General features: G+C 39.0%; 1 protein-coding gene across 1 annotated transcript in view; it reads right to left on the minus strand.

Annotated features, from left to right (window-relative positions):
• FLT3 (fms related receptor tyrosine kinase 3) overlaps window positions 1–20,166 on the minus strand; it is a 73,545-nt gene that overhangs the window by 35,896 nt on the left and 17,483 nt on the right. The window contains exons 2-5 of the mRNA XM_082700947.1: window positions 14,761–14,882; window positions 8,722–8,924; window positions 5,897–6,012; window positions 1,276–1,422 (exon numbers count right to left, since the gene is read on the minus strand). Coding sequence (XP_082557073.1) covers window positions 1,276–1,422; window positions 5,897–6,012; window positions 8,722–8,924; window positions 14,761–14,882 — 588 coding nt within the window. The remainder of the gene's footprint in view (window positions 1–1,275; window positions 1,423–5,896; window positions 6,013–8,721; window positions 8,925–14,760; window positions 14,883–20,166) is intronic.

Below are 20,166 nucleotides of genomic sequence, written 5' to 3' on the forward strand. Positions count from 1 at the left end.
GGGGAAAAAAAGGCAAGAGAAAAGGAAAAGCACCATTAGGTTTCAATGCAGCACAACAAGGCGGGTATCTTTTCTTTGAAGCCCTAAAGAGGACTATGAGGGAGAAGAGAAGAATGTTGCAGAAGTCACCCATCCGCAGAGCTCACAGGGAAGAGGCATGGTGAGACGCAGGAGGGAATTCAGTGGGTCTCAGGACCTGACACGGTACCCCTCATCCCCACCCCTTCACCCCCTCTTCATCCCCTCATCACCACCGTCCACATCCCCACCCTTCCTCAGACCCTTATCCCTCCTCAGCCCCCCACCCTCACCTCCTCATCCCCATTACCATGCCCTCCCACACCCTCCACCCCCTCACCACCCCCACCATGCCCCCACCCTGGTGCCCTCACTGTCACCCCTCAGCCCCACCCCCAGACCCCACTCCATCCCATCATCCCCACCCCCACTGTCTTCCCACCCTAACCCTTACCTCCTCATCCCTATCCCATGCCCCTCATGCCCTTTTCTTAGCATAAGACAGACTTGGATTCCTCCCAGGGAGTTACCCTAACCACTGCCTTTCCAAAAGCAGGAATTGCTTTTGGAGCCTGTGGGTGATTACGTTTCTCCCCCTTACCACTTTAGCTAAATGTATTCTTTTCTTTGTTGACATATTATTCCTTAATGATATTTTTTTTTTCTTCTTATAAGACAACAGTAATTGAGTTCACTGTAGAAATTTTTGAAAATACAAAAAAACCCAAAGGATTTTACTTGCCCATATTTCTACTACCCTGAGATAACAACTATTATTATTTTGGGGTGCAGACTGTCCATCTCCCCCCCCCCCCACCGCTATGCTTATATATGTATATGTATATATGTATATATGTATATGTATATATGTATCTACAGGTAATCTCTTTGTCCTCTAAAATTTGTGATCACATTCCTACCATTTGGTAATCTTTTTTTTTTTTTTACTTTTTCTCCTGCTTAGTACCATTTTTCACCAAAATTGCTTAGTAAATTTTTATTAGTTCAAACTGCATGAATTCTCACTTTGTGAGAGCATAGCTATGGCACCTATGAAAAACAAAAGAAAACACACATATGGGACTATCTGCAGGCGCCAGCCTTGCAATGAGCTCACGTGTATTGATTCATTTCATCACTGTAGCGTAAGGCAAGTACTATCCCATTCCCATTCTTCTGATAAGCCAATTGGTACACACAGTGTGATGTCAGCTATATCAGAAAAAGACCAAAAAATAAAGCAAAAATAGCAATTACCTCTATAAATGTCATACCTTTCACTCTGTGCATTGCAGAACACCCATTCCACGGTCGGTTCTGGAATGCTCTCAGATATGCAGACCAGGGCATCCTGATTTTCCATTTTTCTAAAGTAAGGTCTCCTTAATGTATAAAGCAGTGTGTCTAGAGTATCATAAATGAGTAACATTTTAATATTTCAAAACTAATTGTATTAGCAACCCCCTCAGAAAAAGAATTCTGCACTATTAAGGAAGGTTAAATATTTTATACCATAGCAGCCTCATCTGCTCCCCTCCAAATATGTACAATAATATATCTCCTCCATTCCAATACATTAAATTCAACTCTGGCTGAAATGTCTACTTCAGCATCTGTCCTCTTAGCTAATTTCTTGGGATATTTCATAAACCTACAGACAACTGAAGTTAAGTGGAGTGAGGTCATGTAAAAATACAAATAGTGATTTGCATAGGAACAAGAAAACGAGAAATAACAGCTTAAAGCTCATATAATTAAGCCTCAGTTTTCTTCCCATGATTTATTTTATCTAGAACTAGGCAGAGCTATGCTGATAAAAAACACAGAAATACAGGAGGAGAGAGTTAGGATTGGAAGAGAACTGAGAGGTTCGGTTTTAGCTTCCCATTCTTTTTGGACCATCATACCTCCCCTTTCCCCCCACCCCCATCTTTGGCTCCCACAATGCTTAATGTACAAACTTTCCACTTCTGGGTGGACCCCTCTAGCCACAGGAGTTCACTACCTCCCTGGGTGGATCATTCCATTTATCAACAAACCTTTTCCTTTAAAAGAAAGTTTCCCTGTTCTAAATTCTAATTTCTGATCTTGTATTCTGTTTACAAATATTATATATATGCACACAAAAGAATATATGAAGTGTACATTTCAAAGCATAATAATAAACACAAATGCCCACAGACCTGTATCTGACATAATAACTGGAATATTAATAAATCTTCAAATCTATTTTATGTTCCCCGCCATCTCAATCCTAGGTAATCTTTATCCTGAATCTTGTGTTTATCATTCCTGTGCTTTTAAAAATATTTCCACCACATAGATGTGTGTCCCCCAACAATCTATTGGTTTGCTTTGTTTCTGATCTTCAAAACGTGGTATCCCTCAATATGTAGGTTTCCATAACTTCATTTTCTCATCCAGCCTTATGTTGGTGGTTTTGCCTTATGGTTTTCATGTAGCTATATCACATTCATTTTTTTTTACAGCTATACAGTATTCCTTCGGTGAATATATTACCATTTATTGTTTCATTTTCTTGCAATGGACATTTAGCTTTTATCAGTCTGTTGTATTTGCCAACAGTGGTACTATGAACATTCTGTACTGTACTGAGGCAGGTGTGTAAGTTTCTTTAATAATATACCTAGGAGGAAAACTGCTGGTTTATATGATATGAGCATGTTCCGCTCTACATATAACGATAGTCTGCTTTCCAAAATGGTGGTACTAATTTAACTAACATAGCAGGACATGAAATTTCCTTTTTCTCTGTATACTGACCAAGACTTCTTAATTTTCAACAATCTAGTGGCTATAAAATGGTATCTCAGTGTGGTCTTTTTTTTTTTTTTTAAAGATTTTACTTATTTATTTCTCAGAGAGAGCGAGCACAGGCACAAGCAGGGGGAGAAGCAGAGGGAGAGGAAGAAGCAGGTTCTCTGCTGAGCAAGGAGCCTGATGCAGAACTTGATCCCTGGATGCTGAGATCGTGACCTGAGCCGAAGGCAGACGCTTGACAGACTGAGCCCCTCAGGCACCCCTCTCAGTGTGGTCTTAATTTGTTTTTCTCAGTTATTATGTTAATATATTTATTGACCATTTAGTTTTCATGTTCTGAAAGTGAAACGTCTACTCGTCTTTTGTTCATTTTTCTACTGTTTTTTTCTTACTGATTGATAGAAGCTATTTACCTATTACAATTTTTAATCCTTTATTGATTACATGAATTGCACATATCTTTTTTCATTATGTGATGGTTTTTATTCTTTCTTGCAATTTCTGACCATTGATCAGGCCCCACATAGGCCTGATCCTGTGACCCTGAGATCATTACCCAAGCTGAAACCAAAAGTCAGTTACCCAACCAACTGAGCCACCCAGGTGCCCCGCCCTCATCCATGGTATAACTAGTTAGGCCAGGGTTCCTGACTCATATGCCAGAAGAGTACATTACATTACACTGCCATCAGTCTCCTCCCTTCAAAATATTTTCTTTGCTGTGCTAAACATTGTTAAATCCTTCAGCTGTTTGAATTTAACCAAGTTCTTCACTATCTGGTTGCTCTGTTTTGTCAATATTCGTCTGAGAAGAATAATCATCCATTCATTTCCTGAACCTAGACATTCCAACATTCCATTCTCATGAATGCTGCCAAGGTTCAGCTTTCCTTTTTTTTTTTTTTTTTTTTTTTTTAGGTAACCAGGCCTTAACTGCTGGTTACTGCTAAACTTGTGGTTTGCTAGTAAACCCTTTCCTCTTTTTCACATTGGATGTTGCCAAGTCTCTTCCGCCCGATTTTTTTTTTAGCCTCACCCAGAATGCTAAAAGCATGTTACAATTTACCTGAATAGTTGTCATATTTTTACACTATAAATCTGAAATGCAAAGAAGATACCCTACATATAATAAAGACAACAGCAGACACCACTTATCTGACACAAATTCAACTCTAAACATTTGGCAAAAAAAGAAAGACAACAAGCAAAGAATCGTTGATTCCCTTCCGAATTGAACTGAACCACAGAGACCCGTTGTCCCACAGAATGGGATCAGGGACTGAGGAGGGGACAGGGAATAAGACCAAAATCAAAGAGAAACAAAAGCTCTCTTTTGATTTTTGGGCTTTCAGGCCTCTGGTCCTATACATATCAGAGTAAACTGAAGGGCTTTTCAGAACTTCTGACAAATTTTGACTCTACCTAATTTCTTGCCTTACAGGCCGATTTTAGAAACCTACCACACCACCCCTGGCCCCAATTAAGGTGACACTTCTAGGGATCTAAATGGCCACAGGTGCTCTTTGTGTTAGCAGCTAGGACCACAAGCCCCAGTACAGTGTGGTGTAGACTGCGTAGACCTGGCTTCCAGTGGTGCCCAGTGTGTCTGTTTTCTCAGCTGCATGAAGGGGGAATGGCTGTGAGGCAATGAGATGGTGCCAGCGGCATCCCCCTCAACACAGATGGTACATACAGAATACTATCCATGGTTATCAGCACGGCACCTCGTGGACTGGACCCTGGCTTTGTGCCTTCAAGTCACTTACAAGGAATAGGAAGCCTCATCCTCAGGTGTGGCCAGGTAACCTAATTTAAAATGGCTTGGGGTGGGGGGGTGCCTGGGTGGCTCAGTGGGTTAAAGCCTCTGCCTTCCACTCAGGTTGTGATCCCAGGATCCTGGGATCCAGCCTCGCTTGGGGCTCTCTGCTCAGCAGGGAGCCTTCTTCCCCCTCCTCTCTCTCTCTGCCTGCCTCTCTGCCAACATGTGATCTCTGTCTGTCAAATAAATGAATAAAATATTTTTTTAAAAAAATTGGCCTAGGGGTGCCTGGATGGCTCAGTCGGTTAAGTGTCTGCCTTCTGCTCAGGTCACTATCCCAGGTCCTGGGATGGAGCCCCGCATCAGGCTCCCTGCTCAGTGGGAAGTCTGCTGCTCCCTCTCCCTCTGCTTGCTGCTCCCACTGCCTGTGCTCTCTCTCTCTCTGTATCAAATAAATAAAACCTAAAAAATAAGTATATAATATAAAATGGCATAAACCCAGAGATTTGGGAGTGCTGCCTTAGTCCCTAAAGGCAGTAGGATGTATGTGAAGGCACCTACCTCTAGTCCCTGCATGTCATGTGAGGTGAAGTGTTCGGTGTCTAGGAGCTGAGGGGGTGCAATTCCTAGGCCTGCACAGAACTGGGAGGAAACAAGAAGCCGGAAGGCACACACGCGGGGTGATTCTGCCAACTGCACAGTTGCCTCCACAGATAACAACATTTGGATGGTTCCTGGCGGTTTGCGGAATGATCTAGCATTTGTACAAATCAAGGATCCATAAGCTCTACGTGGTTATTTAAGTCCAGTTTGTAACATCTTAACATGAATGAAAGTCACACCTGGTCCTCAGTCACACTGGCCACATGTCAAGTGTTCAAGAGCAATGTATGGCCGGTGACTACCTTGTTAGAGCGGACACGGACATCTTCCGATCTCAGAGAGCTGTACGGGATGGTGTGGGAATCTTTCAATCCTGTGAGGTATGTATTTTTATCCCCGTTCTACAGATAGGCAATTTGAGGTTCAGGGAAATTAAGTGACCTTCCAAAGGTGGTAGGAACAGATCCAGAGTAAGAACCAGGACTTCTAACTCCATGGTCAAGATCAAAATTATTTTCCATTTCTTCCCTGTCAGTCATGTCACTGAAAAAAGGGGGCTGAACAGAGAATGTTCTGAGAGTCCACAGGTCATGCCCGATGGTTGAAGTGAATTCAACTATTCAACCACATATTGAGGGAAACCTGAATATTGTGTCTCTAGCAGCTGGGAGGAAGCTCAAGGGCTAAACCACTCCTTTGGAATACTGTGAATACCCAGTAGCGAGGTGCACTTACTTCTTATACTCACTGTAAACAATATTGTGTAATTGGTAGCTTCGGTCTGGATGAAAAGTAGGTATTCTCCAGCTTGGGTTTCTGTCATTTTCAAAATGACCATGGAAACAACTCCTCTGATGAAAAAAAAAAAAAAACAACAACAAGAAAGAGAACTGGTTATTTTGGAAAATGTGTGAAACTAAAACATAAAATTTCACCCTGAGTCAGCGGGCAGCACAGGGGGCCCCCACATTCCATCTCTGACTGTGGCACCGGAGGCTGGCAGCTTCTCACTCTGCCGGAGCCTGGTTAGTTTGACTTGGACTTCATTCAGGCCCTCCCCTCAGAATGAGGGACCTCCATTCCAGCACCTTCGCCCCATGCTTCTCAGGCCTCTCAGAGGGACAAAATGCGCAGGCTTGGGGGTTCACTCCTGCCAGCAAGAGCAGACCATTCCCCTCAGTGACAAGCACCTCACAGTCATGTTCTGTTACCTGACCACCAGCCTCACTTCCCCACTTGCAGACCCAGATGACTGTACGAGCAAGATACCCAGAGCTAAGGAACATTCTCTTCTGCGTGACTCTCTCTGTAGATGAAAGAATTCGAGCAAAATCTAACACAAGCCATTATCCTATGTGAAGGAGAAAAATCACATATATGTAAGGAGAAAGATGGCTCGGTTTTCGCTCTTTGAACTTCTTAGGGGCTTGATACCAATACATTTGTCTAGGAGCAATCTCTTCCAAGAAACTTCAATGTGTTCAGTGATATCTGTTTTCATTAAAGCTTACGATATTCTCTAATAGTTTGTTGAGTGATGTTGGGTATAAATTTATGCTTTCTGACCTTTAGATGCTTACTACTCAAGAGTGTAGTATTTCTCTAGCAGTGTTAGTCTCAGCCCACCATCCACTGAGAGTCAGACTCTCAGGCCCTGCCCAGACCCATTGGACCCACTGAATCAGGATCTGCATTTGAACAAGGTCTCCAGGCAATCCAAATGCACATTTCTGCAGAGATGCCCTGCCCTGCTCTAGAGCTCCAAGCTGCTTGGTTCCAGAATACTATGCGTAGGTTAGCAGGAGACATATTTCATTGGTGCCTGCAATACTCTGGTCCTGTGCTTGCTTTCTCTGAACCACTCATTGTCCTGGTACCATTTGTGAACATTTAATGCATATCATAGGCAACTGGAAGACAGTGATCACAGCCTAGGTATTCAAGCTTTCTAGCCATGAGCCCAGAGCTAGATTTCCACAGTAAGTCTCTTATCGTGGACAAATTGCTAAATAGTTTTGGTATTAACTAATCCACAAGATTAGGTAATACTGATCAGTCAAGTTAATACCTATTAGTCAAGACCGGTGATGGGGACTGACAAATGGGACCATTGGTCCTAAATCAAAAAAAGGCAAAATCTAATGGAATGACAAGAACCCTGCATTTGCTTTTTGGTCTCAATCCAGTGGGAAATGTTGTGGTATAAAATTTTAATAGGATTACCAGAACATTTCTTTAAGCCAAAATTTTTAATAGAAGAGTGCTTTGGTTTAACCCCAAGGTACAAATAACCAAAAAACAGAAGTGAGTAATACAGTCTCAAAAGAGGAAAGGAAAATGGATGTGTTCCAAGATTTAGAAGCAAACTTTAGAATTATAGCCACTGTCCTAAAAATTACTTACGAGTTTATTTGACTTTAAGGGAACAAATGCAAATAATCTGGTACAAGTCAGTCACAGAAATGTTCCCCCATACCTCAGTCGGACAGGATACCCACTGTAGGCCATTTGGGTCCCACTTACTGCATGGTTTCTGGAAAGACAGAGACTCCTCTACACCATGGGGCACCAGAACACCCTAACAACTGGAGAGAAAAGTAGCCTTAGAATTACCAAGGGACATTTGAATGACTTTTGTCTCTTTGTTACTGCCCCCATCTGGTCTCAGCGAGGGGGATCCAGACAGCGGGTGTGTGTTGGGGGGCGTTAAGGAGTGAGAGGGGCACAATCAGAACAGAGTCAAACACAGACTTGGCCATTCCATCACAATTCTTGGCTAAGATATTTTTCTGGATCATGAGACCCATGTTCCATCATACCCAGATCAGTTTCCTATTAAAATACTTTGTGGATATCACTGGCAATTCTGCTCATCATACTGTGAAACAAAATAGATTAAAACCAAATGTTCTTTCCCCTAGCATTTCCCAGAAAGAAGCTTCTGGCTACTTGAAGTAGAATGTAATGAACATTTTCTAACTTTTTATCTTTAAGACAAGATCCAATTAAAAAAAAAACAAGAGACCATAAAAATCCCAAATATTCTTTCCCTGTTTGTTTTACATTTTTCCAGCTGCTCACTGCCTTCTTAGGCCCTAACTATATCTATATGCAATTTTTTAGGTACATAGGCTTTATTTTTTAGAGTAATTTTAGATTTACAGAAAAACCAGGTGGAAAGTACAGAGAGATCCCACATATGTTCCCCCAACACACACACACACACACACACACACACACACACAGTTTTCCCTATTGTTAACATCTTATGAGGTGTGGTATATTTGTTACCACTGGTGAACCAATATTGGTACTAACTCAAGTTTGTAATTTACACTAGAGTTCATTTTCTGTGTTAGACATCCTATAGGTTGGATAAACACATAAAGCCATGTATTCATGCCCTAACTATATTTTTAGTTCATTATTTCACTGGAGATAACAGTTATGATGGTTATAGATAAATATTTGAAAAGAAACTCCAGGCGAGCTACATTCTACGGTAAGGAAGTTTTCCTCCCAAAATCCTTGTGGGTGCTCTCACCCCCCCCCCCACTCACCTGTTTTGTAAATCAAAGTGTGGCTGGCAATTCAGGGAGCTGTGTTTAAAGACCCAGAGACAGGAAATGTTCCCCGGGGTGTTGACCAGTACTTGCAGCGTGATGGATGCCAACATGTCCACTTCCACAGTGGCTGCTCCATACATGGCCTCTGTGCTCTCAGACTTCAAGGCGCACCCGAGGTCTTCTGCGGTTTCTGATGCCTGTGTGGAAACAAGGTGAATTCACTATTCATGCATGTTTTTACATCCTCTTCTTAGCTGGGACCTTTATCAAATAGATTCACGTTGATGTACTGCCCACTGTGCTGGAGAATGTATTACTAACTGAAAATCCTATTATTTACAATTCTCAAAAGAAGAGATAGGAGCACCAGGGTGGCTCAGTTGGTTAAGCGCCCACCTGCCTTTGGCTCAGCTCATGATCTTAGGGTCCTGGGATTGAGCCCCATGTCGGGGTCCCTACTCAGCAGAATCTGCTTCTCTCTCTGCCTCTGCCCCTACTTGTACTCTCTCTCTGTGTCAAATAAATAAATAAAATATTCAAAAAAATATATAGAGGGAGGGGTGCCTGGATGGCTCAGTTGGGTAAGTGTCTGCCTTCAGCTCAAGGTCATAATCCCAGGGTCCTGGGATCAAGCCCCACATCAGGCTCCCTGCTGGGCTTGAGCCTGCTTCTCCTTCTCCCTCTGCCTGCTGTTCCCCTTGCTTGTGCTTGCTCACTCTGTCAAATAAATAAATAAAATCTTAAAAAAAAAAAGATAATTGAGTTTAGGCTGCATTTCTAATGTTTTACATATGGTTATGTGTTGAACTGTGTCCCCTTGAAATTCATGTGTTGAATCCTAACCCCCACTACCTCAGAATGTGACCTTATTTAGATATAAGACCTTTCCACAGGTAATCAAGTCAAAATGAGGCTGTTGCGTTGGGTTCTCATAAGAAGAGGAAATCTGAAGAAGACACATGCTAGGAAAAGTGCCATGTGAATATGAAGACGAACCTCTAGGAGTCAAGGACGGAGGACTGGAACAGATGCCTCCCTCACAGCCTTCAGAAAGAACCAACCCTGATGACATGTAGATTTTAGACTTTTAGCTTCCAGAACTGTGAGATAATAAATTTGTTGTTTAAGTCACCCAGTCTGTGATACTCTGGTACAGCAGCTCTAACGAACTAATATACAAACAATAGTCATAAAATGCATAAGACTGCTTTTGTGATTACTGGTATGTAGATAAGAATCTACACAGTAATAGTAAATTGGTAATTGTGTTAGAGGAAATTTAAAAAACAAAATATTTTCTGGGCAGATACCCCCATAGGCTCTTCACCACCACCACACTTCTTCCCTACTTTAAGTAATTGAGACACATTGAAAGAGGGTGTAGTAGCAACTTCTGTCTCTGGACCCTTCATCTCCTACCCTCAAACACATAATGTAGCATGCCTACACACGCGCATGCGCACATGTGTGCACACGTGTGCATACCCACAAATACGCACACACAAGCTTCTTCAGGTGAAGAGCAGGGTAGGTCTTCTGCTACTGATCATAAGCCATACTTCTGGTTTTACTTATCCATTTATTCAGCAAGTAAATGATAAGTTCTTTACTCTGTATCTGTTAAGTGCTAGACCATGTACTGGGCACTATGGGAATTGGAAGAAAAGACATTGATTTTGTCCTTAAAGTGTTTCAAGTCTAGTAAGAAGGAATAATTAAAACACCGGGTGAAATATGATGTACCCTCTAAAAAGATACCAGTTATTTTGAAAGGTAAATTTAAGTGTCCTGGAACTTCAGAGGAGGAAGAAGTAACTACTAAGCTGGGAGGGTTGTAGTGGGGAGGCTTCATGAAGTCCAGAAACTGAGCCGGATCTTAAAGGAGAGGCAAAGAATAAAGTAAAAACAAATCAAAGCCAGGTAAAAAAAATCTGCCATACTAGAAGAAAATATTTGCAACATATATTATAAATATAATATCCCTAATATACCCCTAATATATGAAGAGCTTGTTACCAATGAGGGACACATGACCAAAACACAGTAGAAAAAATGGAAAAAGAACTGAATAGGAAGATATCAAGAATAACCTTTGAACATAAGAATAAAATGTTCAAACTCAGTTATCATTAGAAGACGCAAATTAAAACAACACTGAGGTATTACTTCTCATCTATCAATCTGTCAAAAACTTTTCAGTATTACAACACACGGTGTTGGTAAGGTTGTGAAGAAACAGCTATTCTCATACATTTCTGGAGGAATATAAGCCAGTGTGACCCCTCTGGAGGAATGTTTGGCAATAGCTAATGAAATTACATGTGCACCCATCTTTTCGGCCAACAACCCCCACTTGAAGATATATGTATAAACCCATACCTACAAACAAGTAATTGCAAAATACTAGAAACCAACTAAATGCTCATACACAGAAGAGTGGTTGAATAAACAATGGTACCTCCACATAATGGAGTACTGTGCAGCTAAAAGGAGTATGAGGACAATTTCAATGAACTGATTTGGAGTGATCTGGATATACTGTTAAGTGAAAAAAAGTGAAAAAATAGCTACTTTCACATATACTACACCTCATGTAAGAAAGAAGGGGATTAAGAAAATACACATGTATCTGCTTATTTTGGGCATAAGAAATCTAGGACTAAGACAAAAAATCTGAAGTGGGAGCACTTGAGTAGCTCAGTCAGTTAAGTGACCAACTCTTGATTTTATTTCAGGTTGGGAACTCAGGGTTATGGAATTAAGCCCTTTGTCATGTTCCACAGTGGGCATGGAGCCTGCTTGGGATTCTCTCTCTTCCTCTACCCCTCCCTCTCTGCCCAGCACACACTCTCTCTAAAAAAGAAAAAAAAAAGCTAAAGGGATTGACTATAAACAAGAAGTAGGTGGGAAAAGAATGGAAACTTGGTTATAGGTATGAAGAGGGAGTAATACTTCTTTGAGTATATCTTTTTATACACCTTTGGCTTTAGGACCATAAACAAGTTTCACATACTCAAAAAAATAAACAATTAAAACAATGAGGATTTGGGAGGGAACTCAAAATAGAATAGTAAAAAAAATTTTAATTATATTACAGATTCATAATGTAACCATGGTAAAGGGGGTGGGAAAGAAAAGAACTAACATAAATAATAGAAAAATACTACACTGGATACTGTATGGTTAAAGACAAAAAGAATTATGCACAAAGACTCTATTCTAGTTTGTGAATCTGTTTCTCACTGTAATGTGGGTTAGCAATTCTGAAATTTGTTTATATATATATACCAGGTTTATATATATACCAGGTTTATGTAAGTCATTTATTATAGATAATGAGAACCTTGTTTCTGACTATCACAGAGAGAAAAACAAATAGGGAAAGAGGAAAAAGTACAATAAAACCTTTGATGCTGAATTGACATCATAGCTATCAGCATGAATTTATGGTGATCTAGAGATAGGTAAGTAGGTAGATGTAGAGATGATAAAGAGACAAAGTGTCGTGTGTGGTGGTGGGGGAGATTGTATACATACATACATACATATATACATTTCCTAGAGGGCCCAGAGGCATCCCAATAGAAATGAGCACACCCAGCTCTCAGACCATGGTTTCTAAATACTATTCTCCAAAAAACCCAGTGTTGTTTTTGTTTGTTTTGTTTTGTTTTGTTTTGTTTTGAGAAGTGGCTAATTTTAGGGCTAAGGCAGGAAAAATGCAAGATGGGCCTGAACTATATTGTAGTTACTAGAAAATAAGGCAGTGTTTGAGAAAACACGGGCACAGGTTGAAGGGACATAGAAGACAGCCTGAAGTAGCTCCCAATGGCCAAAGCTGTACAAATCTGAGTAACAAAATAAAACTGATAGTCTTGGGTTATAAATCTTAGAATAAAATAAATATCTCTGAGTCCATATGATATAAATAAATAAAATGGAGAGAAGAGAGAACCCTTCCTTATGCAATTCCAATTTAGAAATGTAGAGGGAATAAGGGAAAAAGAAAATTATCATTAGGCAAACATCACAGTTATAACTGTTGTAGGCAAGATCCACCAATGGGTGCTAAAACCAGCAGGTGAAAACTGGAGGAGAAATAGGATATTGGCAAATGCCCCCAAATACCTGCTATTTACAAAGAAAACAGTAACTTTACAGTGGAGAAACTCAGCATATATTACATTCATCTTCAAACAAAAATTATAAATGGTGAAAACATTCAGGTTTTAAACAACAATTAAGTGGATTGTGGGAACAGTAAAATCATCTTATTTCGGTTCCAGGTTTTATCGGTAATACAGCTAAGGATGTAATTGCTTATTTAATGGAGTTATATTGTCAAGTTTCGTCTACTAGAATGCTTGGTTATTCAAAACACTCCTGAACTGTAAGAGTCTCAGAAAGATGTCTTATCTGAGCAACGTGAACTGTGGAAGAAATCAAAACCAATTTTTAAAAGACCACTGCCCCCCTAACAATACACTTCCCCACTAAAGTGGGAAAATGCCCAAAAGGAGCAGCTTCAACTTCAGGAAGGTGAAAGCACATTATGTAGACTGCTCATCTTTGCATCATCTAGGATTTGTAGGATTATCTGTTTAATGTTGTTTGAGAGACTAGGTCTTAAAACAATCCTAAATATTGCGTAAGAACATAACTTCTACAACATGAAAAAGAAATGCAGGACTTAATCCTAGGAGCCAAGACCAATTATTAGCTTCTTTTACAGATTGTGTTTTCTAAGAAAACACTTCAACATGTGCAGCTATTTTCTTAAGTTGAAAAGACACCAAAAGTTTAAAACAGCATAGCCAATAATATCAACATTTTTCTGAGCATACTGAAATACTGTATGCAAAAATATTAATTATTAATAAGCAATATGCTATGATGCCAATACCTGTTTTAAAAAAAGTAAAACCAGCCATGCTTCTGGCATAAAAAAATCATGAGTTAAATCAGGAGTTTTCCATGCATGTAGAATGTTATGGAAACCTATTTAACACTATATTTTAAATTTGAGAATATTTTTACTATCTCTGATCTTAGGGGGTAGGGAGTGAAGTCCAGGGCATCATGTAGTGTATGTTATGTGTTTATGTATTCTATTTATGTAGAAGAAAACAGAATGACTTTATATTGGTATGAATCCTTAGCTTGAAATGTTCATGGAATTGGCTGCACTTCATGTTCACTTTTTGTTACGTGTTTCTAATATTTTCAGTTCTCTATTATCTAAGCTTCCTTCCTTTGAGTAAATATCTAAGCTGTTAGAGGAATTGCATGAAGGAGAAGGGTGATGGAAAACAAATTTGTAACCTGAAGGAGCCAGAGTCAGATGACGGAGCAATTTGCATGTCAGTTTAATGGGAAGCCACTGACGGTTCTAAGGCCGGCTGTAAAGGTGGGAGCCCTATCAGAATGAACTGGAGAAGGAAGAAGCCACTTACGATATTATTGTGATTACAGAGGAGTTAACGAGGGAAGTGGCTATGAGACCAGAGAATATGAGGCGATTATATGAGAATTATCAAAGAAAGGGAATTGACAAGACTTGGTAACTGACTGAATGTGAAGGTGCAGGGGAGGAAGTAGTCTAAAATAATGCTGACCTCTCCAGCCCAGAAACTAGACAGGCCCATAAACAGAAATCAATTAATATAAGAATAGGTGCAGGTTCGGGGAAATAGAAATGAAATACAGGTGGGTTTTAATGAGCAAATGAAAAATCTGTTATATCTAGATCCAGGAGGCACTCGGAAATTAGGGACTTGGGTTTAAGGTAGAAGCCTAAATTCTCTTTAAGGAGAAAGGGTAATTCCTTTTACTTATTCATGCTGAGTATCTGTGTCTTTCCTGAATCCAGACCAGGAAAGAACATGACTCTAGATAGAATGGAGTGCATATAAGTACATAATATATTTAAACACACAAAAGGAAAAACCCATATAGCTGTGCTAAACCTCAATAGCTTACGAAGTATGGCCTCTGGAGAAAATAACTAATGTTAGAATTTTAATATTACTTTACCATGGGATACGATGATGATATCCCCAGTGATGAATCATTGTTCTTATGATTGATTAAAACACACTTGATCACAGGCAGATCTTGATTTGTAATAGTCTCAAATATCATTGCTGAAAAAACAACTGTAAAACAAAATAAAGACAACAATATTGATACATGCACACCTTTAAAAGAAAATACACATTCATTTCACAACAGAAGAACAAAACAAAATGTAATCAGGCAAAGGAGGCCAACAGGAAAGTATGTAGGACATATGATTTCATAAAAGGCAAGTCTTATTATAAATCAGGAACAGAGGTACTTAGAGCAGTCCTTTCCAGTGTGCTACTGAGCATTTTGAAATATTGAGGAATGAGGAATGATTATTGGCACACAAACAATTTTTCCTTCTTCATGGATGTTTGTGAAATCTTTTCTTTGTGCACTTAAATTTTTAGAATTATGTACCTTATGGAGAGTCTGTTTTCATCCATTGTGCTAGATACTCAGTTGGCTTTTTCAATCCAGAAAACTCACCTCTCAGCAAAAGTTTTCTTTTCTTTTTTTTTTTTAAAGATTTTATTTATTTATTTGACAGAGAGAAATCACAAGTAGATGGAGAGGCAGGCAGAGAGAGAGAGAGAGAGAGAGAGAGAGAAAGCAGGCTCCCTGCTGAGCAGAGAGCCTGATGCGGGACTCGATCCCAGGACCCTGAGATCATGACCTGAGCCAAAGGCAGCGGCTTAACCAACTGAGCCACCCAGGCGCCCTCAGCAAAAGTTTCCTTGAATTATTTCTTTGATTCTTTCTCTCTCCTTCACTTTCTGTTCTCCTATCATTTGGATGTTTTTCCAAAATGACTGATGATCTTTGACAGTATGCTCATATATAAGAATGAAGTCCAAAGTGGTCATTGTAAGCTCGGTGGGCATGGTTTGACCTGCTGCCCCATTCTCTCTGTGCGGTTATCTTTAGTTTTTTTCCATGGGCTAATCAGATCTCCCAAAGAAGAGTTCTCACTCATGTTGGCTACCTAGGTTGTGGGAGTTGCTGCTGGCAATTTATACTTTTTTGGGCGGGGGGGGGGGGTCCTACAATGGAAATCAGGTTGCTTTTCAGCTTTTTCATCCTGCATCTTTTGATTCCACTTTCTTCATGTGTTTTAAATCTCTCTAAATTTTATTTTCTGCCTCTCCAGTGTCATTGTCCTTGTAAGTTTATGTCTTTAATAAATTTTTGTCATTTGAGTGGATTCTTGGTGGAAGGTAAATGAATGTGTTCAACCATCTTTGTACCATGTCATCTGATTAAAATCTCAGTATTGTAGCTATGAGAACTGCATATTAAGATACATTCACTGGTTTGTTTTCATCTATCTTTATTATTTTATTCTTTATTAAAGAAGTCATATTATACCAATACAAGTAGAACTGTAAAAGGAAATTCACCCTAAATCATGACATCCTGACAAATAAACAATTTTCATTTCCCTAGAACCTTTCCCATCCATAGACATCGTTTTTAACTAATTGCATTAATAGAGTAGAAATCATTTTGTATTCTGATTTTGAAAATAATATATCATAAGCATTTCTTATGATACTAGATGCAATTGATTTGCTTTCCTTTGGTGGCACTAACAAAAATGACCTAATCATTCTCTTGCTGTTATACATTCTGCGGTTTTGTTTTTTTTTGCCCTCTGCCATTTAAAATACTTCACCAAGGGACACCTAGGTGGCTAAGTCGGTTAAGCATGGAACTGCTGATTTCAGCTCAGATCCTGATCTCAGGATTGTGAGATTGAGCCCTGCATCAAGCTCTGAGCTTAGTAGTAGTCTGCTTCAGATTCTCTCCCTCCCTTTCTCCACCTACTCCTTCCCCTGCTCATATGCACATGCACTCTCTCTCTCTTAAATAAATCTTTGGGAAAAATGAAATAAAATAAAATACTTCACTAAGATTTTTACTGTTTCTTTTTTATTCTAAGCATTTCACTTTTAAAATATTATTTCTTTAGTATACATTTCTGGAAATGGAACTAGTGGATTAAAGGATATAAAAATACATAAAGGATATACTTAAATAGTTCTTGATATGCATTGCCATTTGGTTTTCCAAAGGTGCTATACCAATTTATATAGACACAAGTAAGGTGAGAATGTAATTGTTTGACTACAATCTTATCAGCATTTAGTCATTATGTGTTTTTTAGTTCTCCTAATATAGCCCCTAGTCTTTTGTTTTCCTTTCTTTTTTATTTTAAGCAATCTCTACACTCAACATGGGGCTCAAACTCATGACCCTGAGATCAAAGAGCTGTATGTTCCTGGGAGTCTTCTTGAGAGTCTCTCTCTCTCTCTCTCTGCCTTCCCCTGACTCGCATGCTCGTGCTCTCTCTCTCTCTCTCAAATAAATAAATACACTTTTAAAGGTTTTATTTATTTATTTGAACAGAAAGAGAGACAGTGAGAGAGGGAACACAAACAGGGGGAGTAGGAGAGGGAGAAGCAGGCTTCCTGCAGAGCAGGGAGCCTGATATGGGGCTTGATCCCAGGACCCTGGGAAGGCAACCTGAGCCAAAGGCAGACACTTAACGAGTGAGCCACCCAGATGCCTCTAAATAAATAAAACTTTAAAAAGGTGGGGGGGTTGCATGGTCTTTCATCTGAGCCAGTCAGGTGCCCCAGCCCCTAGTCTTTTAAAAGAAAAAAAAAAAAAAATCAAATAAGCACAATTGCAAGGATGGGGGATGGGGGTGGGGGGGGGGCGCAGATCAGAGAGTTTAGGAAACTTCCCTGTCTTATTTCCTAGTGTTCTTTTTTCTCCCTACTCCTTTTTTTCAAATAGTTTTATTCAGCATAATTAATATACAGTAAGCTAAACATAAAGTATATAACTTGATAAGTTTTGACATAAATACAAATCAGTCTATAAAACCATCATCATAATCAAGATAGTGACCTTATTCAGCCCGAAAAGTTTCCACATGCCCCTTGATAATCCCTCCATCTTACTCACCCCACAAGCACATGCCATGCAACTTCTGATTTCCTTTCTGTCACCATAGATGAGCTTGAATTTTCCAGAAATTTCATATAAATGGAATCACATAGTATAAAATTTCTTTTTTTGTCGGGCTTCTTTTGTTCTGTTTTATTTTTAGATTCATCCCTACTGTAGTATGTATCAATAGTTCACTCCTTTTAACTCACAAATAGTAGTCTTTTATACAGATATAACACAATATTTTAATTCATTTACCTGTGGATAGAATTTGGATTGTTTCCACTCTTGGCCTCTTACAAATAAAGCTGCTATGAATATTTGTATAGAAGTCTTAGTTTGGACATATGCTTTTATGTTTCTTGACTAAATACCAAGGATTGGAATACTCATGTCATGGGGAGGTGTCGATGTCTCTAAGTGCCAAGCTGCTCTCCAAAGAGGTTGTTATCATTTTATATTCTTATTGTCATTGTATGGCATTGTCATGTATGTCGTTCCAGTTGTGGAAATCACATCCTCAACCAACACCTGGTATGATGAGAATTTTTAATTTTAGCCATTGTGCTAAGTATATAATAAATCATTGTGCTTTTAAGATCTATTTTCCTAATGATGTTGAGCATCCTTTTGGATGTTTCTATGACTTGCTATATATTCTTTGGCAGTGTGTCTGTTTACATAATTGCCCTCATCAAATCTTTTAAAATTGGGGTGCTTATTTTCTTATTATCGAGTTTTGACAGTATTTTCTCCCAGTTTTATTGTGTTATTGTCAGAATGTACCATTGTATAAGATTAAGGTATACAACACAATGATTTGAAATATGTATACATTACAACATGAATACCATAGTAAGTTTAGTTAACATCCATCATCTCACATAGGAATAATTTTTTTCTTGTGCTGAGAAATTTTAAGATCTACTCTCCTAGCAACTTTTTGTTTTTAATACAAAATCCTTTTTTTTAAGATTTTATTTATTAATTTGAGAGAGAGAGAGAGACAGAGTGAGAAAGCGTGAGAGGGGAGGTCAGAGGGAGAAGCAGACTCCCCATGGAGCTAGGAGCCCGATGCAGGACTCGATCCCAGGACTCCTAGCACCCCTCCTAGCAACTTTTAAATACATAACAGAGTATTGGTAACTATAGTCACCATGCTTTACATTACATCCCTAGAATTTATTTATCTTATAATTGGAGGTTTGTACCTTTTAATGACCTTCAGTCATTTCTCCTACCCCCTACCCATGCCTATGGCAACTACCAATCCCTTCTCTCTGTGAGTTTGTTTTAGATTCTACATAAAGGTGAGATCATGCAGTATTTGTCTTACTCTCTCTGACTAACTTCACTGAGCATAGTGCCCTCAAGGTCCATTCATGTTATAAGAAATAGCAGGATTTCTTCCTTTCTTTTTTTATGGTGGAATAGTATTCATAGATAGATAGATTAGATGATTGATAGATAGAGAGATAGATGTATACTTATCTCAATATCAAAAAAAGAAAAGAAAAAGAAATCTGGTTGGAAAATGTGCAACAGACACTTCTCCAAGGAGGGCAGTATCACTAATCATTAGAGAAATGAAAATTGAAGCCACAATGAAATATTATCTAACACCTGTTAGAATGGTTGTCATTAAAAGGACAGAAGATGACAAGTGTTGGTGAGGATGTGGACAAAAGAGAAGCCTTGTGCACTATTGGAGGGAATGTAAAATGGTACAGTTACCATGGAAAACAGTACATATAGTAGATCTATCTATCCACGTACCTCACATTTTCTTTACCCTCTATCCATCAATGGACTCTGAAGTTGTTTCCAAATCTTGGCTACTATGAAAAGCAATACAATGAACACAGGGGTGCAGATATTTCTTTCAGATAGTGATTTTGCTTCCTTCAGATACGTACCCTGAAGTAGAATTATTGGATCACATAGTAGTTCTATTTTTATTATTTTGGGTAACTTACGTACTGTTTTCCATAGTAGCTATACCACTTTATATTCCTTCCAATAGTGCACAAGCTTCTCTTTTGTCCACATCCTCACCAACACTTGCCATCTTCTGTCTTTTTAATGACAGCCATTCTAACAGGTGTTAGAAAATATTTCATTGTGGTTTCAATTTTCATTTCCCTAATGATTAGTGTTGCTGCCCTCTCTGGAAAAGTGTCTATTCATTTCTTCTGTGCATTTTCTAACCAAATTTCTTTTTCTTCTCCTCTTTTTCTTTTCTTCTTCTTCTTTTTTTTTTTTTTTTGGTTGCTATTGAGTTGCATGAGTTCTTTTCATATTTTGATATTACTCTCTTATCAGAAACATAATTTATAAATGTTTTCTTCCATTCCATAGGTTACCTTCTCATATTGTTGATGGTTTCTTTTGCTAAGCAGAAGTTTTAGTTTGATGTAG

This window comes from Mustela nivalis (assembly GCF_964662115.1).
Source record: "Mustela nivalis genome assembly, chromosome: 15".
Classification (NCBI taxonomy): Eukaryota; Metazoa; Chordata; class Mammalia; order Carnivora; family Mustelidae; genus Mustela; species Mustela nivalis.